This window comes from Odontesthes bonariensis, chromosome 11 (genome assembly GCF_027942865.1).
Source record: "Odontesthes bonariensis isolate fOdoBon6 chromosome 11, fOdoBon6.hap1, whole genome shotgun sequence".
NCBI classification, from domain to species: Eukaryota; Metazoa; Chordata; class Actinopteri; order Atheriniformes; family Atherinopsidae; genus Odontesthes; species Odontesthes bonariensis.
The window spans coordinates 22,957,528-22,979,423 of record NC_134516.1 but is presented as its reverse complement, the minus strand read 5'-3'; the positions used below and the strand labels follow the sequence as shown (position 1 = coordinate 22,979,423).

Sequence of the window (21,896 nt, the reverse complement as noted above, 5' to 3'; positions counted from 1 at the left end):
ACCGTCCGTCCTGATAAATTTGAGCAATTGTGGCACCAGCATCTCAAGGAAGCACACAAAACTGAGTGATTTTACACATAACTTTATTATGAACTAGTGTTGCTTTTGAAACACAACCACTTGTCCAAAAAGTGGCTGCAGAGAGACGACGCCGTCTCGCAGCTCGGACACGGTTTGCGCCACCGGTCATCAAGTTAATATCATAAATATCGGCATTTAATACAAATGTTGAATAGCAAGTACTGTTAAGAACATCTACACAGTATGTTTCTGATAGAAAAAAGTAGCCTTTAAAATTCAGTGCCAATTTCAATTTGACTTTCCAGTAACATTAACAGCTGCATAAACAGAGTCATCTTCACTTTAAGTAACCACAACAGCTACAGTCTGTATTGAGGCTTTTTAGAATATTGCCACAATATTTGAAGATTAACTTACTATTTTACAAGACATTAATGTGCAAAAATTAATGGTAAAAAAATGTAAAAAGTTAATGCAGCTCCGTAGCACTTATAGACATCCATGAAAGGTACCAATGTTCAGTCAGTTTTGTATCCGCGTCCTTCGCTCGGTCCAAAGGGCGAAGCATCCCAGACACGGAATACTTTCACTTGCTTTTGAAACTAGGGAAAGGACATAGAGAGCTTCACCCATGGCTTTCACCTACAGGATGAATTGTTGAAACTTACGATCCATACAGTGCAATATAACAGCTACATTACAGGGTTGGGGGCCTGTATCCCTGATGTTACAGAGCACACCTCTGACATGTATAATTACAGAAGATAATTGAGAAATGAACATTAAATATGAGATTAAAAAAAAACCTGTTGATTTCTGTTGCTGAATCGTATTAAGCAGCTACTCGCATCACTGTAATGTGACGCAGCAGCTTTGCTGACAGCGTGCTTATCTTCATATAAACACACTTAAATATGTGACTCTTAGGCAGTACTTTAAAGTCACTACCAACACAGCAATGACGTGTCAGTTATTCCAACCAAATTGTTAAAATAAGGGCAAATATCAAAGTGTAGCATTTGCTGCGTGCCGTGTGTGGCACTCAGGTAGCTCCAACACACCCTGATCTGGAGTGTCTTTGAATCAGCGTTAATCATTTTAGTTCAGTAAGAAGTCTGGGTTCGGGTATCCAAACAGGTGGAAGTCTCCCATGTAACGTGCGTAGAGACGCCTAATGTCCCGCTTGCTGATGCCTGAGAAGTACTGCTCCACCTTGGTCCTGTTGTAGCGAGTGATGCCTGGAGGAATGGCAGGGTAGGACACCAGGTGGTCGATGCCTGCCGTTTTGAGGATGTGGGGGGCATCTTGCTCCAGTGTTTCGTGGTGGCCGACCACACTGTAGTGTATTTCACAAGGAGCGCACAACTCAGCGTAAGTTATCCAGTGGATAATGTGCTCGCCGAACTGCCGGTCCATACGCCGGCGGCCTTCCACGTCACCCAAGTAGCGGACAAAGTCCTCAAAGTGCAGACCGGAGGCAGTGAGGTCGCTGCTGCGGTGGCTCTTGCGGTACTTCCGGATGATAGCGGGAGCGATATCATGCTTGTACCAAGGCTCAAAGCGAGGGTTCTTCACAAACTTGTCCTTGAAAGCAGAAATCAGCCGCTCGAAGGGATCTCTCACGATGAAAAACTTAAAGTAAGTGTTTAATCTGTAAAGGGGACACAGCAGGAATTCATGAATAAACAGGGACTACCATGTACTTACAAGGGATCATATCAAACTCTCCCTTAGAATGATTTTCTTTCCACAATCGTGCAGCTAAAAGCAACACAAAATCAACCTGTGAGTTATCTCCTGTGGAGTGAGCGATGAGAGGCGAGGGAGGCCATTTTTGTCATGGTCATGGACGAGGTTTTCTGGGATCTCCTCCACACCGGAGAAAGCTCCTGTCACCAACGACATATATCATCAACTGAATTTTACTAAAACAAAGATACTTGGATACATTTCTGCACATATTATTAATAAAATCTCATGATATTAAGTTGCGTTTATCAGCCATTCTGCTATCATTTATGTAAACATGGATATTCCAATCACCACTGACCATTGAGCACAATGAGGACCTTTTTCCATTGTGTATTTCCTACTTTAGGCGTCTGGCAGAACAAGATCTGGTGTTTGTCACAGACGAAGATGCGGTCCAGGACGAACTTGCTGATGGACACATGAGTCAAATTCCTGAGGCTGCTGTTTTGACACACGCTTGACAGCAGCTTGATTCGATTCTCAGAGACCGCCTGCCAGCCTGTCGCCGGGGGTACCGCTGAGGGCTGAGATACACATGCCTGATTTTAATTAGCTGTTAGTAAAAAATAAAATAATAATACCAATGTTTCAGGATGAGTAGTGATAAAATGCAATGAGCAATCAGAAAATGGTCACCTGTGATGGCTTTGGAGCTTGATTTCCTGTGCTGGACACAGGAATGGGCTTTACTTCCTTGGTGCCTGGCACTGTCCAACTCTGGCCAGGTCTCTCCCCATAATCTGGGAATAGATAAAAGAATGGGGCAGTGTTGGTAAGGCAAAACTGTCAACACATTATACTGATTCCATCAAAGTTTCCTGACATTGCTCACATACATAAAATAACGTTTCTAATGCTGTGATATTACTCTAGCAAACAACTTGAGTATGTGATGGATGGTCACATTTACCACCAAGTACCTCATGTCATAACTGTCTGCGTGTGGTTGGAAAAACAGCAGCTCACCATCTATAGCTCTGAAGCTGATGAAGTTTCTGACAAAAATCAGGATGAGCAGGACCCAGCCGCAAGCTCCGAGGAGCAGCCAGTGGTGCCGCATGGCTCTACGCATCAGCCGACGGCCATGGGAGCCGTGAGGGAAAAGCTCCCACCTGGACAACAGGTCAAAACAGACTTACTGCAGACGACTCCAATTTTTCCCCCAACTCCCATTAAACTATGACGGGTTACATGACGTTATCTACACGGAAGGTAGTTGCTGGAAATGCATATACAAGTAAAGGGCAATGATTATTGCTTTTTCGGTCGACGCAATACGAAGAGCTACGAAAAACTAACAAATTCAAGCACAGTATGAACATTAAACGCTATTCCCACGGCTAGCTAACTGGCCAGTTAGCCAACCAGCTAGCCACACCTGTCCCTCCCGAGTCCGCGAACATACAGCTGCTATAATGTTAATGTGTCTCGGTGAGTTTCGTGGATGTTTAACAAGATATAAAACACCGGGAAAACCCTTTATCTTACCTTTTCGCTGAGTTATAACAACTTTACAGCTGCCCAAACTCTGGAGTAAACCTTGGACGGTTCCATCTAGCCTGATGTGTCGACATTCACAACATCCGACTGCCTACAAACTAAGCAGCTCCCCCTAACGGCTGTACGATGTCAGCGCATGTTATTTGCATCGCCTCACTCAAAGTGATGATGCTCTCTTGAGACAATCTACCCCATCCACGATTAAATCCATAAGATATAAGATCAGATAGATCCAAACATTTGGCTGAAAAACTGGATTGGCACCGACTTAAAGCTAATGAATTATTGTAATGAATGAAATCCCTTCACCATGCCAGTCTCACACAGCAACCCATTTTGTCAGTCATTAGTCACTTTTGAGCATATACATTTGAAATTAATTATATACATCTTTTTTTTTTGTTTATAAACTTTATCACCTTGACAAATCCTGTTTGTTTAAAACCCAAAACTTTCACCTTAAAAAAAAAATAAAAAATACCAAGAGCTTTTAAAATGATGCTTCTTCAGAACAGCTCTGAAATTATACAGTCTCAAGAAGTTATACGTATATGTGATACGGCAGTATCAAAGACAATTTCTTAACATCATGTCTGTTACTTATCACCTATTTTCAGCCATATTCTGAACTAAACTTTCAATTCTTTTTTCCAAAAAAAGAAATAAAGACACAAGACAGGAGCTTATTTTATTCCCATTTATTCCACTCGCAGAGGGGACAAACTTAGTTTTCATCAACATTGACTGTCTGCAAACCTGTTGGACAGAGAGAGAGAAATAAATTGAATTAAACGCCTTTAATGCTTCCACCACAGGTGATGGACAAAGTCAATGTGCAGCATGTGTACCTTTGCATGTGGTGACAGGAACGTATGTGACCAGGGTGTACAGTTTGTTGGGAGAATCCTCGTCCTCGTTACGCTTCCTGGACAGCCGCACGCGCATCCTGTACGGCACGTTCCTGCACAACACACCGGTGATTAAATGTTTGATGCGTCGCTGCAGCTGCTACAGTCATCAGTGGGTGTTTCCAATTCTACAGTGTCACAAAAGTGACTGAACTATTAACAGTTGCTTAAAGGAAACTCATTGAAATGAAATCATACTGTACGGAGGACACGAATAAAGTAAAGTGAGGCTGGAAACTCAAGACACTTTTAAGGGAACATTCTGAAACCAACAGGGCTGACAGTGAGGAAAAAAACTAAAGAAATCACAAAGAAAGTTATTCATACTGCCCGATGTCATTCAATAGTTTTAACAGTAAATAAGCAAAAATCATGAGCTACCGGAGGACAAAAGTGAACGATCATCTCGACCCAACAACTTCACAAATATGACTAATTTTACCTGAAAAAGCACCTGTTTCAGGTGGGTAAAATAAGCACTGTGGAACAGTTGTAATGAGGTAGATTTGGAAAGCCAATCAACAACAAGCTTTATCTGAGCAGGAGGCTCCTGTTTAGGTGTTGACAATATCAGGCCAACTAAACACTTTGTCCCTTTTCCAGTATTAATAACTAAAAATGAACCTGGGTATGCTGTGATCTGCTCTGATCCAACTATTGTTCCCTTGTTGACAGAACTGATAGTCTTTCTATTATCATTTAATTTTCATAAAGCACAGCTTTCAGATCACCCAGACACATCCGTTTTAAACCCATGACTTGTCACCTGCCACTGTGTAAATCTTTAGCATAATATCAAACATCCTGATAACATAAGATCTGAGTTTAGGATTGGTTTTCTTCACATTTTGATGACACAACTTTATGTGGCTCACAGTTTCATGCTTTAGGGCAGTCTGCACACTTTACCTCCAATACAAAACACAATATGGGCCAAGTGTAAAGAACTCCTGTATATTCTGTACTATAATGCCAGCTGATAAAAGCCCCTCCCCCAGAACTGCCAGGGTGTTTTCCCCCCTAAATCCGACCATCATCTCACCTGATTCCCTTGCTCCACACTGCCTTGTTGAGGCGAGTGTCAATGCGGACATCAGGAGTTCCCATCTCCTTCACGGCGAACTTGCGGATCTCCTTGATGGCGCGGGGAGCCCTCTTCTTGAAACTCCTGTAAAAATTATTTCTATTGGTTATCAACTAATACTAAAGACAAAGTGTTAACGCTCTTTACTGCTTCCACCACTTCTGTGTACGAGTGCCACGAAAATGCACTTTCCAACATGTGCCCCTTTTCTTCAGCACAATAAAAATGACACTCCTCACTTTTGGCGTCCAGAACCATTTCCTCTCAATTTCAAATTACGCTTTCAACACGGACGGTTTCCGTGATTATTACAGTGGGTCTTGTGTTAAAGCTACTGAGAGAAGAACAGGACACATTTTCCTCGTGCGACAACAAACATAAATGTGAGAAACCAAACAGTTTCTCTACAGCGCTTTCATATTTGCAGTTCTTCTCAACAGTCCTAAACATGGTGCACAAATCTGCAAACATCTTCCTTTAGACAGTTCAGTGCTGCCACAGAGATGCTGCCTGTTAGATCGATTCTTTCGATGGAAGCTCAAGAACAAGCCGGAGGAATCTCAAGTTTAATTAAGTGTTTATTGGTAGTCACACGTCAAGTATATCAGCGCTGGGCTCAGTGGAACAGAGCTCCCGCAGGAATGCCATCTGCACATGATCGGTTTAGGTTGCGCTTGATTAGCATTTCTACCTTTAGACGATCCTAAACTGAATGAAATGACACAAAGTTTCCAAGCAGGGTGAAGTCTTGTCACATTTTTCCCAGCAGTGACAAACAAAGTAGCACCCCCTTCAACTTCTAACACTATGCATGTATTCCTGTGAATTCTCCTTCACGTTATTTGACTTCAAGACATTTACAACTTGGGGTCAAAACTCTTTACAAAAGGCATGATTTTACCCCGATTCTTTCTATAATCTTTGGTCTGCAGAGCCACATCCGTCCAACTTATAAGCACCTTTTTAAACAATAAGGTTTGAAAGTCAAGCCATTGGGCAGCATCCACAGGTGCGACTGGTGATGTCAACGCAATAAATTGCAGAAAAATAATGGGAACACTGAGTTCATGGTTCTGGTCACAACATTTAAGTTGGTCTGGCTGGTGTCCATAACCCCAGACTCCTGGTGTAAGTGGTTCCACACTCATCTGATCCAGAGTTTGTGCAGCTGTAGCACTAGTTTTACAGGACTGGAGTCAGTACTTTGGTGGTCGATACCGAAGAAAGTAGCTCCAAGTTAGGCTCTGGCTCCAACCCAGCACAAAGGAGGAAAAAAAAAAATCCCAGAGAGATAGGCTACTACCAACAGCTGAGGGGGAGGAAATCAAGCAGAGCCATGCAAAGGAAGAAGCAGTGGAGTTAACAGAATCAGTTTTCATCACGTTCCAGTTTCTCTGCTACTTACACTCCATGAATACGCTTGTGGACATTGATGGTGTACTCTCTGGTCACCACCTCGTTGATGGCTGAACGCCCCTTCTTTTTCTCTCCTTTCTTGGTTGGGGCCATCTGGAAACAACACGCGCATCTGTATTAACATGCACACCCTCGGACAACAACAACAAAAAACTTCACAACTACTTAGTTACTATGAGACGAATTAGCATTGTTGTATAGATATCTGGCATGTTAATAAAATACCCTCTCGTTAGCATTAAGCTAAATCCCTGAGACAACAACAACAACGCAAGCTTAAGTCCAGGCTAAAATTTAAAATAAAGAACACTTAAATTAACACTAACGATTAAGTTTAAGGCCGACTGTGTGCCTTTCAGATGGTACAACGGGGTTTCTCACGATGAGAATAACCTCCGTTCAGCCATGCTGTGTAGCGCCACAACGGTCCAGTCAACGCATCTGTTTGTAGTTTTAACTATTTAATCAAACGTTTAACTCATCAAAAATACAGAAATACGCTAATTAAAATGCTTGTACACATATTTATCAGTATTGTAAGGCCATTTGTGGCTTTAATGGCAAAGGATGGCGATAGATTGTGAAGAAATTATTCCCGACAAAATTACTCACCTCGGCTTGTAGCTGAGGCGGATATCGGAAGGACGGAAGTAAAGCAGAGGCTTCTGGGTAAAGGAAATCGGTCCGTTTCAATTTGATATCCACCTGCAACAAAACACGGTCCAAGGTTCCGATTAGTTTAGCATTTGTTAGCCTGAGCTGGATAAACGTTTTTTTTATGAAATGCAGACGAGAATGAAAAAACAAAAAGTTAATGCACACAAGAAATATATATCAATGGAATACCGTCAGAGAAGAAACCACAAGTACATATATATATGTGTGTGTATTTCTAGTAATTATGTGATAATGTGAGATCAACTATTGTTATCATATTTTATAGCTCAAGAAAAACTGAGCAGAGGAACATTTAGATAATTTGTGATATAAGCCTATTGTGTTGTTTAACTTTGAGAAGAGTTTTACCTCAACATTTAGCACTCTTTGTACAATGTATCAAATTCTAACAAGTAGCAAAGCTCTACAGCAGTGTGCCAAACTCAAGAGGTTAACACCAAACTGAAAGGTTTACTCCTTGTGACAGCCTTCAATCTTGATAAACCCAGCATCATATTTGAATTTGTTCAGGACCTTACTTGTCCAAATTTCATCACAGTTTAAGAATGTCATTCTGTATTTATTTTACATTAGAAAAAATACATAGTTAAAACCGGATTTCATTAGTTATACATCTCAAAAACCACCTCCCACAAAAAAAAAAAACTAATGAGACAAGTGTTTTTCTTTTGAACACTACAAATGTGTGGTCAGAATGTGAGAAACTCTGCTTCATCACAGCCCAATCTCTCCCGGTCTTTAATGTTTTAGGTGTCACGTCACAGTTGCTTGGCTGGTGGTGGGGACAGTTTTTTTAGTCCGGGGCTTTACATACGCAACATTTTCCACATTCTGGTTTTGCCGTTGATAGTGTCCCAGCACTCAGGATGCAAAACCTGCACTTTTCCCAATTCTCTCATGTTAAACTACAAGTGTTGACAGAACCATATCTTAGAGATGCACTTTATCCAGCAGTGCAAGATCTAACATGACCCATATGCTTGACGTGGGGAGAGGTCAGATACGTTTATCCTCTAAGCCATTTACCGTCTTTTCTGATTGGGAACATTTAGACTCCTTTTTGGAAAATATGGGCTGGCGAGGTCCGAAATTCCACATGGCAGTGTTGGCGTTCTGGTGCTCTGCACTCTCTTCAGTTCATATCAGGAAGACATTGCCAAACGATTCAAAACAAATACAGCAACCATAAAACAATATCTCAACAAACTAACAGGTGTAACAAATCACATTCACTTATGGAATAGTTGGGCAGTACTTATTCATGAGAAATGTTCTTTCAAGTCCCTGCAGGGTCTCTCAGTGGTGTGTGCCAACACACTGTCCAGCCAATGGTATGGATTTGTAAACAAAAACAGCAGTAACAACATCAAGTGTCACATTATTGGAAGGCTGAACAGTCATTTTATACCAAGCAAAAGAGACATTACAGAAATCAACATCTAACCATTTTAATGCACAGTTGTAGTAACCAATGCACAACATACAAAAACAAACCAGTGGTTTGAGCTTGGTTAGGTCGGTGAAATTGACAATTAAAAAAAAAAAAAAAAAATCAACTCTAAAACACTATAATGCACAAAAGAAAAACAAAGCAAAACATGGAAGTCTTTGAGGTGCGTTTTATGTCTAATAGGCGGTACATGACACACCTCCGTAGGCTAGAAAGTCCAACAGTCTTTTGAACGGCACTCACCCAAAACATGTAAAGCCTAACAAAGATTCACAAATTTTTTACAGTTTTTCTTTATTCCCTCTCATGACTAAAAAGGTTCGTATGTAATGGAAAAATGACAGAGAGTTGACAAAGGTAGGGAGTGAGAAGATGTCAAGGCTTAGAAGCATTCACTTTGACGTGTTTTACACTCAGGACACGCACACCTCTGGCGGTGCTGTGCTCAGTTTACTACTACCAGCTTCGGCAACTTCTGCTGCTGGTGCTGACCCACTATCGGACCTCTCTGGGGCCGAGGTGGGGCCAGCAACGGTCCTTTTGAACAGGCGGATGCTCATCTGAAGCAGATCGTTGTCAACCATGGGTGTAGCGGGGTACTGCTTGGTCAGGCCCTGATGAAAGGATGATTTGGTTTGTTTTAATGACTTTTAAAGATGATGAATTAATAGAGCTCATTTAGGATAAATAACTGGATCCTTACCTTCTCGTTTTTTAACAGCTGTCGGCGGATGGCGAAGTCCCTGCGAGCGCACAGGGCCTTGCAGCAGGGCCCCAAGTTGCTGAGCAAACCTGCCCTCTCCACCCGCCTGTTCAGAGCCGCCATATTCAGGGCCCCCAGGTCATGCTCGAAGAGCTTGTCAACAGCTGTCGGTACAGGACCAATAGAGATTTAGACTGACGGATCAGATGATAATTTCAAATAAAGACTAAATTGAAAATCGTTATATATAAATAAAAAAAGTAGTTAACACGACATTGGCTGGCAATGCAAGCATGAAATCCAAAATTCAAAAATTAACTGCCCTGAAAAAAAGATTTGATAATGTCCAAACTCACTTTTGGGATCGTCCAGCTCAGACTTGCACACGTCCTTGACTTGCTCCAAGAGCTCAGGACCAGCGAGTCGCTTGGAGATGCCGGCCCTCAGCAGCACAGCCCCTGGGGTAAAGCGGAGCAATGCGGCCCCGGCTGCCCGCGGCTCCTGTTTCTGTTTGGGCATCAGGCTGGACCAGTCGACGTCAATCACATCTAGAGGACCTGTGGACACAAGCCATGAGTTTAGCATCTCTTTGCACTCAGCAACGTTTTCTTTCCTTTAGGGCGGTCAAATGAAAAAGAAAATATTACTAAGTATTAATGAGATGCTCGTATCCTGTGGTATCAATGCCAAAAGTGCCGTATTCATCTCCTCCACTTGACAAAACTTTTCCCGACAGACATCGGCACACAGTTTCTTTTTGATCTAAGCGCTCCTGACTGTGACCGCTTCACATTTTGCGAACTTTGTGTTTTTTGAAGACGGCAAAACAAAGAGACAAACCAGCTGAAACTGAAAATATTAGTGGTGAACAAACAGTCAAGAGTGAGATTTAGATGCAAGTTCAGAATGAGGGTACACAAGTTTTATGTGAGTATCAGCTTGTTTCCATTACAACTTCCATACTCAGACGATTAAAAATAAATAATAAAAAACTTAAGTTATATTCTAAAAGGAAGGGATTCATATTTGGGGAATTCATTATTTATTTGGCCTCTGTAAATGAAGTACAGAATATTTTCCTGGACTTCGTATCAAGTTTGAAATTTTAGTGTTAGTCCAGTGAAGTTGAGGATCGGCCCCAAAAATGCTTTACAGATCAAATCCGACGAGAAAAGCAGTTAATGGTACCTGTAATTTTCTCATCCTCTTGCTGATCTTCTTTTTTCTGACTGTCAGCCAGAATTTCATCCAGCTCATCGTCACTGATTGGCTCATACTCCTCTCCAACGGATGCGACTGACTGGTCATCTTCTTTCGCATCATCATCTCCTGAAAAAACATCACGCACCGTTTCATTGAATCCATATAAGAAAAATGCAGCGAGGGATCTCTAATTACATGCTTCCATTTTCTTACCATCAACACTGTCCGCCTTCTCCAGCTCCCGCTGATCTCCCATCAGATGGTGACTGTTGCTCGGTTTCTCAGACTCTGGAGGACTGAAGGCTTCTCTTGGCAGCAGAGGCTCATAGTCACCCCTATCCTGCCTCATCATGTCTCCTCGCAGGTCTCCTCTCATGTCACCCCTCATGTCCACTCGTCCCGGAGCTCTGGGGTCCCCGTGGGGCGGTAGGTCCATCATCATCCTCTCCCTCTCTCGATCCCCACCTCTTTCACCCCTGCCGTCTCTGTCCCGCTCCCTCTCTCGCTCCCTGTCCCGCTCCCTTTCATGCTGCTGGAGGAGTCCTTCTGGCAGTAAGCGTTCCCTGTCCCTGATGTCCCTTTCCCTCAGGAGAGGTTCCCGACCAGGACGCATCAACAAGGGCTCCCGTCCCCTGCTTGGCCAGTCCCTGGGTTCTGGCTCCCAGTCTCTCTGTTGAAGGGGCTGCTGGAGGAGCAGGGGGGGCTGCTGCTGCTGCTGCTGCTGCTGCTGCTGTTGCTGTTGCTGCTGAGGCCGGAGGTCCTTTCGGTCTCGTTCTCTGTCCCGCTCATACGGCTCCCTGTCTCTCTCCCGTTCTCGGCTGTCGTAGGAGCCGGCCCGGGACCTGGACCGTGCCTGCCTCTCAGAATCAGGAGAGCTGCGCCTTGAGCTATGGCTGCGAGAATCTTGACGGTCTGTAAAACAAGATTTTAAGTTTTGGTTAGACTTTAAACTAATTGTGGTCTTTGGTTTAATATTGCTCGGAAATAGATTGACAGGTGTGTCAATTAGTGCCTATATACCTGATGAGGTGCTGCGGCTGGGCTCTCCTCGCCTCAGCTGGTCAATTCGTGATTTCCTCTCAGCCCCAGGAGGATCATTTGCCACCGGCCTGTCGCGCTCTCGCTCCCTCTCTCTTTCTCTCTCTCTGTCACGAGAGTTGGTTTCTGGCAGTCTGCCCCGGCGCGATCGTGGACCCTGGGGGTCTTCTCGGTGAGCCGACTCGTTGGAGGGTGAACGCAGGCGTCGAGATGACGTTCGGCTCTGGTTGCTCCCCATGCTGCTGCTCCGCGTCTGCTCCGGTGGGGGTTTGCGGAGCAGGGGCTGTGACATGAGCGGCTGTGGAGTCATAGTCTGCAGCAGCATTGGAGGGTCCGGGGAAAGCAGAGGGGCAATAGGTGGTGGATTGCACCTTTCCCTTTCCCTGGTCATCCTGGGGCCTCCAGCTCTTCTAAGAGGCTCAGCTGGAGCCCTCTCAGCAGGAGCCCTCTCAGCAGGAGCCAGGGGAGCGTGTGTTTCCAGTGGAGCTCCCCGCTCCGATACCTCCTCATCTGACCAGTCGCTGAAATTGTCCATTTTGGAGAGCGGGGAGGGCTCTGCGTTGCCTCTTATTCCGTGGTGATCGGGCTTTATTGAGGGCGGCGGCGTCCGAGGACCTCTCTTCTTCTTACTATGTGGCGGATGGGCTGAAGTCTCCTCCTCAGATGCATCAGACTCTCCTCCTCGTGAGCGTTTCCTCTTTCGGTCCAGTGCCTTCTTCTTGGTTCCTTTCCTGGGAGAGTGTAAGGGTGGAGCCACATCTGCAGAGGCCCCAGCTGGAGGCTCGGGGTTGAAACGGTCCGCTGCAGCAGCCAGACTGATGACACCGGCAGTCTCCTCATCTTTGCGACACTTCTTCAAGCACTTCTTTAGCGACTTTGTCTTCTTTTTGCCCTCCTCGTACAACTGGGAAGCAGCAATGTCTCTGTCTTCACCTCCAGAAGCGAGGGCCGAAGGAGGCGCCGGGGGAGTTAATTCCCGCTGGTCTCTGCCTCTGACACGCGAGTCAGATGGAGCATCTGAGAGGTACTCTCCACGTCTCTCTGCTCCTCTGCTTCGCTCCACACGAGGCTCCAGGTCCTCGTGGCGACTTCGTGCTTCCCTTTTGTCCCCGGCTGCTCTGCGCTCCTCGTCCTTCCAGTGAGCGGCCTTCTCATCAGATACAGCGACCCTTGGCGGCGATCGTGACAGGGGATCCTGGGGCCTCACCACCTGACTTGGCAAGCGATGCTTGTCCCCATCTGCATTTGCACACAATACAGTAACATAAAACACTAAAACTGGGCGTCAAATGTGCATTTTTGAAGCTCTTCCTTGCAGAAAAGTTAAACAATTTCATGTATTTTGCATGAACTACTCATTTCTTTTAGCTACAGATATTCACTTTTATCCAATTTGCAGTTACAGCCAGTAGTGGAATGCATAAAACTAGCAAAGACCGAAGCAATATAAACCTTCAGATAATTAACAGTGCATGCCCAGTAACAAATGGTGTTTGCTTTGTACGAGAGGTGCATTCCTCATTAAAGAGGAGTGTTGCCTTTTCAAAAAGAATTTTCTTACTGTCAGATGGAGGTGGACACACTGGGCTGGGGAGGAGGGGCTGTGGGTGGAGCTTGGCCTGCCCTCGGCCAGCCGGGCGCTCACTTTTATCTTCAGGACTAATGTAGCCATCACTGTCTGCAGGGCTGAAGTCCCGTGCTGTTCGCTTGGGCGAAGGTCGGGGGCTCGTACTGCTCTCCACCCTGGGCCTCTTGCGACTGGAAAAGAATTGGGATGGTTATTCAAAAAAAAAAACGTGATGAATATTAGGGGAATCGCACAGTAAAGCGTTCTATTAATCGATTCAAAGAAAAGGGAAGAAAGCCTTGAGTTTTGGGCAAAGTAGTGTATCAGTAAACCTTACTGTGTCCCCTGCTTGTACCTTGTAAGCCGCTTTGGATAAGTTTGCTAAATGAAATGAATGTAATAAAATAAGTGCCATCTAAAATATTAAAGAAAAAAAAACGTATTGAAGAAAAACGTCTCATCCTAAAAGTATTTAGGATGAGACGTTACTTAGTGCCTCATTTAAGCACCGCTGTGCTCATGAATGGAAATGTGATTTAATACCTTTTGGTTTGAAAACTGTGATGAAGAACAACAGAAAGAAGACTGAGGAGAAAGCCTGAAAACGGACTTTGACACATGCCTCAACTTGCGATCGTCCCGGGCGTCTCGAACAGGCCGCTCGTCCCTGGCATCCTCTCTCCTCTCCCGCCTGTCCTCCCTCCCTCTCTCTCGCTCCTCCCATTCCCGCTGCCTCTCTCGCTCCCGCTGCTCCCTCTCCCGCTCCCTCTCCTTCCTCTCCCTCTCTCTTTCTCGCTCCTCCCGCTCCCTCTCCCGCTCTCGCTCCCTCTCTCGTTCCCTCTCCCGCTCCCTCTCCCGGGCCCGCTCCCTCTCTGCCTCCCTCTCCTTCTCTCGCTCTTTTTCCCTCTCCCGCTCCTTCTCCTTTTCCTTTTCCCTCTCCTTCTCCCTCTCCCGCTCTCTCTCCCGCTCCCTGTCCCTCTCTCGCTCCCTGTCGCGGGCCCGGTCCTCTCGCCTGTCGTCTGATCGATCTGTCCTGCGCTCATCCCGTCTCTCCTCCCTTTCAGACTCCTCTGATCTCCGCTGGTATCTGTTTGGAGAAGCTGCTCTTTGGTCTGGAAAAACAAAAGAAAACAACCATCAGACAGGAGTAAAGCAAATTCGCAGCACAGTGACAGTTAACGTCGCATATGATGAGACATCACATGTCCATCAGATTTTATCGTTTGATGGCATCTAAAGATCCAAAGTAGGGCTGTCGCGGTGAGGGAATTCCCACCACGGTGACTCATAGCCGCTCAACAGCGCGGTATGCGGTGATATCGCATTTTTGTTCATTAGGCTACTTTCCACGACACGCAATGTTAGATGAAAATCGAGCGCATAATCCGTCTTTTTTTCCCAGCGATTCTGACATTTCACTTTGCTTTGCCTGTCATTTACTCGCTCACAGACCAACATAGCGGAGATTAAGCAGCGCATACCCCAGTTCTGCAACATTGTTGCCAGTGCCACATGGCAAATATCAACATTGTTGCAGACCTGCGCACGTTTCGTTTAGCAATGACGGGGAAAAACGAAGCAGATCAGGGCAGCAGTTGAGCTCACGTGTCCGGGATACAGTTTTTTTAAACAGACTGCCCGCCGTCCAACCAACCCAAACTGAACTTTAACTGTTTCCGCAAAGTTGTTAGAGCTTATTTCTGGCACGGCACATTTTTTAAATGTGTCTTTTTTTTTTTTTTTTTTTTTTTTTTTTTTTTTTAAATAGGCCTACAGACCTAGGCCCTAAAACTTAAAAGTTAAGGAACATGACTGATATCAAGTTACTCACTGATGTTTCCTGGAAAGCAGGGCCCTTGACCAATTTATGCAATGATGGTGCATGTGTGTTTTATTGAGGGACCACCCGGAGATAGATTACAAACACTTTCTCCGTCTTTATTTTCACCAAAGATGACGACAGAAACGCGGCACCTAGCTGTGTTAATGTGTTTGTCCTGCCTTGCGGGGAATATACAATGCATCATTATTACTGTGCTGGCTTAAAAAAAGTATCAGTTCTGTCAGTCGCTTTGTATCTACTGTGCAGTCTTAAAAAAACTCTTTTAGTTTCTCGAGTTGTTCTGCGCGTGCAAGGGGGCGGTGGCCTGGACACGCACCGCGGAGGTCCTCTCAGCACCGCGGTGATTGCATTTTGCGGTTATCGCGACAGCCCTAATCCAAAGCCCAAAAAATGACATCAAACGTATCATTAATCCTAAACCCCACCTCTCTCTCGGTTGTCTCTGCGATCTCGCTCTCCATGTCCTCCTCTCCTGTCATATGAGGAGTCTCTGGCCTGCTCTCTTCGATCGCTCTCATAGCGGTCTCGATCTGAGCCCCTCTCGGCGCTTCTTTCACCAGCATTGCGATCCGTGCTCCTCTCTGCGCTCCGTTCGCGTGCACCACTGCTCCGTGACTCCCAGTTATCATAACTGCTGTCCAGTTGGGAACTGCGGGAAGTTCTGTTGGAGCCTGACAGAAGAAGAAATGGGAGGAAGAAGTTACACATGGGCCCAGCTTAATGTTTAGAAAAAGCTTAAAAAAGCCAGATGTAATATCAGTCCTCGCCTTTATCAGACGCTTCATTAGCACGACCTCGTCCTCGTCCGTTCCTGTCTGTCCTGCTCTCCGTCCTTCCTTCAGTTCGACCGCCATCATCACGCCCATGACCTCTCCCGTAAATCCTGTCGTCCTGAGCCGGATCCTCCTTCCTGTAGGCATCACTTCTCTCTCTCTCCCGCTCCTTTTCCCGCTCCCTCTCTTTGTCCCGGTCCCGCTCTCGGTCCCGCTCGCGATCACGACGTTCAAGGGACTCTCGACTGGAGCGCGTGTCAGCCCTGCTCTCCCTCGAGTCCTTCACGTCCCTGTTGTCACGGTTGTCACGCGAGTCCCGGGTCGTTTCCCTTCCTCGATCACGAGCGTCGCGCCGCTCGCGGGCCTCTCTGGAGTCCCTGTCATCTCGAGCATCCCGGGATGAGACGAGTTCAGAGTCATAGTCTCGGTCGTCGCGGACACCGTCTTTATCTCGTTTGCTGCGGCTGTCTGTTTGCAGAAGAGACACAGAACTTAATTTACCGATTTTCATTTAAACCAGGTTTTTAAGAATAATTCAGAACTTCAGTTCTGCATTTGATTACAGTTGGGTTATATTTCCTCTTTCAGTCGCTATAAAACAGATACAACAGACAGCAGAAAAACAAATGTACCATCTCTACGCTCCTGTCTGCGTCCCTGGCTGGGCGGACTCCTCTCTCTGTCACCCCGACTCCTCTCTCGGCCTCTGGAGTGGTGCCTGCTAGGGCTCAATCTGTCAGAGCGCCGATGGGGTGAGGTGTCGTGGGAGGCCGGGGGTGAGCGTGAGCGCCGGGAGCTCGGAGGCGAGGAGGCGGAAGCCTGCCCCGTGGTACTTCTGTGGTAGGTAGGAGAAGAGGAGCGGCGCCGTCGGGGGGAAGGAGAGTGGCGCTGGGCAGAAGAACCAGAGTGGGAGGAAGGGGAGTGGTGGCGGGGAGGTGTGGGAGTGCGCTGGTGGCGTGGAGGAGAAGGAGACCTGGAGGAACAAAACGCTGTTAGCTCATCGTGCCCAGATTAGAATTCACTTCTCCACTAGTTTTAACAACAGACGAGTTATTTTGCAGCGATTAAACCCTGACAGAGAAAATATCCGACATGTAGTCTGCGCATAGACACCTGCGAGGTGGAGAGGCGAGTGCAGGGGTTTTATGGGATGAAACTTTAGGAGAGGCGGATTTCTTCCTGGCTGAGGGCGACACGCCCCTGGAGGGAGACGACACACTGTCCGAACGCTCGTCTGACGTCACTACTCGCTTGGCCTTGTGGGAACTGTCAGATCGATCTCTAAAGACACAAAAAAGCAAAGATTCATTTAAGGGGATATCAAACGCAAGGTGAAAATTGAAGAATAACTGAAAGAATTAGAGACGTAGATTCTACAGACGCAGGACATGCAAAAGAAAGTACCACTTAAATCAGGTTAAATGGCTCTATATTTACAGCCTGAAGGTGTGTGTAGTAGGCTATTTGCAGTCCTATTATTTTAGTCAGTTTTGTACAAAAAGCTACAAAACAGTTCTTGTTACAGTCAAATGGGTTTGGGTTTCTGAGGATGGAGATAAATGCTGGGCAGCAGCATCAGTACAGCATCTTCAGCCCATCTACATATTCTTTAGGTACTGCACAGGGTCAGAGAGCAAGCACACATCTTTCTGGGATTTAAATGACAACCTGCTTCCAGAAAAATAGAAATTAAATGAGGGACAAATATTCACTGAATTAAAAATAAATATTATGTACAAATATCCCATCATAATAAAATACAATAAGCCAAAGCTGCACAGCCGACCGGTGACAGAAGGGGTCCACACTGTACCTGCGTTTTTCCTTCTTCTCTTTATGTTTTTCAGTATCTCGTCCACGATCCTTCCCTTCCTTCTGCTTCTCCTCCGTCTTCTCCTTGTTTTTGTGCTTGCCTTTGTGTTTCTTCCCAACAATAGGAAGGTCCAGAGGGACAGGGGGTGGAGGACTGGGTGTGCGGGGCCCTTTCTTCTTGCTGTGGCTTCCTTTTGATGCCCTAATAGAAGAAAAACATGGACTTCCATTGTAATTTATCATACAACTCAGATCATGTCATTGGGCAACAGCACCAGTATATGTACATAAAAAATCTTTCCATCGAATGGACGTCTAATCTATAGCGCCGTTTAGCTACATCCTTAAAAAGACCCCAAACGGGGCTCCAGAGTGACTTTTTGCCTTGGTTTCATTTTGGTGCACTGCCAACAACAACAACAACAACAAAAAAGAAGGAAAAAAAAAAAGAGTTTGTTGCACTCCACAGATTTCTGGCTGCATGTGTATCCAACCCTCCTACCTTGCAGTTTCTGAAGCAGCTAAAGATACTGCTGCCTTCTTCTCTTTCTTCCCAGAGCCCGCTCCTTTGGTTCCACTTTTGTGTTTAGGGGAGCCGCTGGACTTTCTGGATGAAGGCGAACCTTTGGATCTTAATAGTTCAGGGGAGGCCTGTGGGATAGGGATGACATTTTAGCTTGGAGATTAGTGACAGGTACCCTTGCAGACAATGAGTGCGATGATCTCTCCAACATATGTGCTAAATGTGTCACTCCGGTGTTTGAAACCCACCATACCTTCTCTCTTACTTTTGGCAAGGCGGTGGTTCGAGTTTTTGTGGGAGTCTCATCTTTTTTGATGACAATCTCTTCTCTCTTTTCCAAGTTCTCCTGCTCCAATTTCATCAGTTCTCGTTGAATCTTCTGACGCTTCATCTCTAGGGATAACTCGTAGTCGTAGTCACCGATATCAGAATCTGAAAGTCGAACAAATAAAAACGGGCTTCTATAAAAACCAGAAAGAAAGTCAAGTGAATGTACACACTGGTGTTATTTAGCTCTTTTCTACCCACGTCATAAAAATCTGAATCTAGTACTGTCAAAAAGAAAAGGAACTATCTGAGGATAAAGTGTGGAATCGGCAGAAAAAGATCTACTTCTTCTAACATGAAATAAGTTTATAAAGTTAAACATACTGCAAAGAAGGGACGACGTGCATTTAATTCACGGCTATCGCTGGAGCCCAACATTTACAGAGATAAACTACCACAAATGTAGTTTGCTGACTTAACCCCAAACTTGTATAAAATGTGGAAACATTGAACAACGGCATTGAAGACCAAAATGACAGTTTAGTACATCCAACCATGCTGTAAGGATGCCATTGTCACATTTATTTATTTATTTAGAAAAACACAATATGTGTACAGCTTGCTGGAGGTGACTAATGTGTCAACCAAATAAGTAAATAACACGCAAGATATTTATTCATTTTAAAATCGTTACTGGTAACTGTGTAGATAATAAACAAGACATATTAGTCTACAGAACTACCTTCACGATTAGTTTCCCACTCTGTGGGCTCTTCTTCACTGGCTGGGGTGCGTTCCTTTGTGATCTTTATATCCTCCTTCTCCCTGTGTCTGCCTCTGGAGGATTCTCTCTGCTATGAATGGACACAAAAACAAATGCTCGATTCTCATAACGTACATGTTGCCTTAATTATCCTGCTCCTTTTGCCAAATAGAATCAAAGTCAGGTTCAGAAATGCCGACAACTTGTTAAAAATAAAAAATAAAAATATCATATGCCATTTGTGGAATCCAGAGCAGAGTACTAATTTGAAAGCAGACACCAAGGTAGTGGACAACTCACTCTCACTGTGGGGGATGTGGGCTCGTCTAGGTCTCGCTTCAAGTTTTCCGGGTCAACATCCTGTCGTTTATTCTTCATCCTCTCCCGCAGATCACCTGTGGGTCTCTCGGTCGACCTGTTCCATCAAGAGAGACACATGAAAACCCAAACATATGGATAAATATATTTGGCTGAATCTGTTCAGATTAAAATTCGATGAGCAAAGCAGCGAGCCCCAGCCACCTTACCGGCTAAAGCTAAATCCTTTGCCCCGCGGCTGAGTTCCATGTGTGTAGCGACAAGTGCTGCCGTAACTGCAGTTACCAGTCTTCAGCCAATTTCTGCAGTGACTCTGAAAGACACGTACAAGTTAACCTGGTGACCTAAAACAGCATCCGCTGACCCGACAAAGCAATCATAAAAAGGGAGACTGGAGTCAGCTTCAACCGAAAAATATACTCTGAGTCTAGCCCTAATCTAAGAGGAACAGTGGGCCATACTCTAGAAATTCAAAAACAATGATAGACCAATTGCTTTTGCTGCATGCATCTGACTCCTTGAAAATCAACACAAATACCGATTTCTTAAGAGTGTGTTGGAGGTTCAAATTAGTATCGGCTGAGAACTGAAAAAAACTTTCAAGTCTGGGCAATACATACATCAGCAGCATTACTCCCAGTGCTGGGGCCGAGTCTTTCGAACACACTGGGCCTGCGAGAGGGGGTGGTGGGGTTGGCGGTGCTGCTGGTTGTGGTACTGCTGCTGCTACTGCTGTCAGATATGGTTTTTGAATTCTCCACTGTTACCTTCCGCCTGATCTTGGACATTCTGCAGGACTGAAAATACGGCAAAAAATGCTTTCAAAAATCCCTCCGTGTAGTTATATTAGAAACACTCAGAATTTAGGTAAAACTGTTAAGTTAACAGTTTATTTTGTTGTTGTTGTCGTTTCCAAAGAATTAGTATACAAACAGAATAAGCCGTCAACAAAATTAAACAGTACACTGAATTTTGCTGCTGCTTCTCAGTAAAGGCCGAGAGGTGCAAAACACAACATTGCACAAAGCAACAACACAACCAAGAGCACCAACAAAACAGTAAAAACGTAATACCGCAAATGAACAGGAAAAACACACATTTCAGAAAACGAATGTTTCCGTTTTATGAAATGTCCTGTTTTGCTGTGTTGTTCGTGTGATTTCTGAAATATTGCACCTTGTGTCCAATGTTGGTGTGCTTTGCCTCTCGGGGACACAGTAAAGCAGCCTCTTTAACTACGAGCCAACAAACTTTCTCTCTGACATTCCCTGAATGAGTTCATTCAAACTGATTAAGGCGCAAATTTTAACTCGGCCACTCCAACTGAGTGGTCCTGGCCGGGCTAGAGGGCCTCCGGCATGTTCAAGCAGTCCTACAGCAAATCCATCCATCCAAAACATGAAGAGACGTTTAATTCTGGCGTGAAGCTGCTGTGAGCTAACTTCAAGCGAGCAGTAATGCAGGCTGGCTAAAGGTTAGCTAAAGTTCCTTGCTAACCACACGGTTTTTAACTCAGCCTCATGTCCCACATTACTCTGCACGTATTTACAATTAAAAATACACGCTTGCTTAATGGCTTATTATTCACTACATTTTTTTGTTTAAATAATTAGAGCTAAGGCTAATGCTAATGCTAAAGTTATCTGTGTCATGTTTTATCTTAGCACGGGGCCTTCAAGCCGCACCGAGCAGCGTGCCTGCTAATATGCAGAAAGAAAACAGGTCTCACCCAAGATATTGTTTAGGTGTCGCATCTACGTAAGTCCAGTTAGCGGATTAAGCACTTGTAGAAATAACAAGGCTTATTCTTTAAAATCAAAGGCAGAATCTGCCCTGAGTGCCTTCATATTGGCGGAGACTGCGCGTCATGGCCCATTCTTCTTCTGTGGTGCTTTGTAGAGAATGACTGTAATCCGGTGTGACACATTGCTGCTGCTGCCGCCGCCAGCCATTCATTCCTCCCAGCCCTCATCTCAGAGGTGGGCACCTTAACCGAGATTTATTTGCAAATTTAAAGTAATGAGGGTGAAACACAGGACACAACTGAATTTAAACACGGATACTATAGGCCAGCCACATACACTATACACATTAAAAAATCAAGGTGTAAAAATTATCCCAAAATGGTACATTTGCTTTGTTGCTCTAGCTGTGTCCGGGTAGGGTGGTACAATCACCATACCATGAAAGGTTTTGTACATTTTCTCTGTTTTAGAACTTAAGTCAGTTTAGAACGGGCTGGTGACCCATGTTTTACACTGTGTAAGAAAGCCAGAG

The 21,896-nt window shown here is 45.0% G+C and overlaps 3 protein-coding genes across 5 annotated transcripts; all 3 read right to left on the bottom strand.

Moving 5' to 3' along the window:
* Positions 1-66: 66 nt before the first annotated feature.
* chst10 (carbohydrate sulfotransferase 10) lies at positions 67-3,867 on the bottom strand. Of its 2 annotated transcripts, none has more exons than XM_075477974.1 (6): positions 3,262-3,867; positions 2,740-2,885; positions 2,410-2,513; positions 2,072-2,312; positions 1,805-1,910; positions 67-1,672 (listed from the first exon to the last, which is right to left on the bottom strand). In XM_075477974.1, exons 2-6 carry the CDS (start codon positions 2,843-2,845, stop codon positions 1,120-1,122), a joined length of 1,110 nt encoding a protein of 369 aa, XP_075334089.1. In that variant the 5' UTR covers positions 2,846-2,885; positions 3,262-3,867; the 3' UTR covers positions 67-1,119. The 2 variants fall into 2 exon arrangements, with proteins under 2 accessions (XP_075334089.1, XP_075334090.1); XM_075477975.1 differs by having other exon boundaries at positions 2,072-2,297.
* An 89-nt stretch (positions 3,868-3,956) lies between these two features.
* On the bottom strand, positions 3,957-7,365 carry rpl31 (ribosomal protein L31). Its single transcript, XM_075477976.1, has 5 exons — positions 7,294-7,365; positions 6,671-6,774; positions 5,224-5,349; positions 4,122-4,234; positions 3,957-4,029 (listed from the first exon to the last, which is right to left on the bottom strand). Exons 2-5 carry the CDS (start codon positions 6,772-6,774, stop codon positions 3,998-4,000), a joined length of 375 nt encoding a protein of 124 aa, XP_075334091.1. The 5' UTR covers positions 7,294-7,365; the 3' UTR covers positions 3,957-3,997.
* A 1,426-nt stretch (positions 7,366-8,791) lies between these two features.
* zc3h13 (zinc finger CCCH-type containing 13) lies at positions 8,792-21,505 on the bottom strand. 2 transcript variants are annotated; one of them, XM_075477963.1, is made up of 20 exons: positions 21,349-21,505; positions 20,240-20,416; positions 19,829-19,932; positions 19,602-19,716; positions 19,281-19,392; positions 18,525-18,703; positions 18,251-18,399; positions 17,750-17,950; positions 17,050-17,217; positions 16,569-16,909; positions 15,931-16,404; positions 15,589-15,834; positions 13,943-14,432; positions 13,315-13,511; positions 11,736-12,992; positions 10,929-11,627; positions 10,701-10,841; positions 9,869-10,069; positions 9,513-9,676; positions 8,792-9,423 (listed from the first exon to the last, which is right to left on the bottom strand). In XM_075477963.1, the coding sequence occupies exons 2-20, from the start codon at positions 20,405-20,407 to the stop codon at positions 9,223-9,225; spliced, it is 5,607 nt and encodes a 1,868-aa protein (XP_075334078.1). In that variant the 5' UTR covers positions 20,408-20,416; positions 21,349-21,505; the 3' UTR covers positions 8,792-9,222. The 2 variants fall into 2 exon arrangements, with proteins under 2 accessions (XP_075334078.1, XP_075334079.1); XM_075477964.1 differs by having other exon boundaries at positions 18,537-18,703.
* Positions 21,506-21,896: the final 391 nt, after the last annotated feature.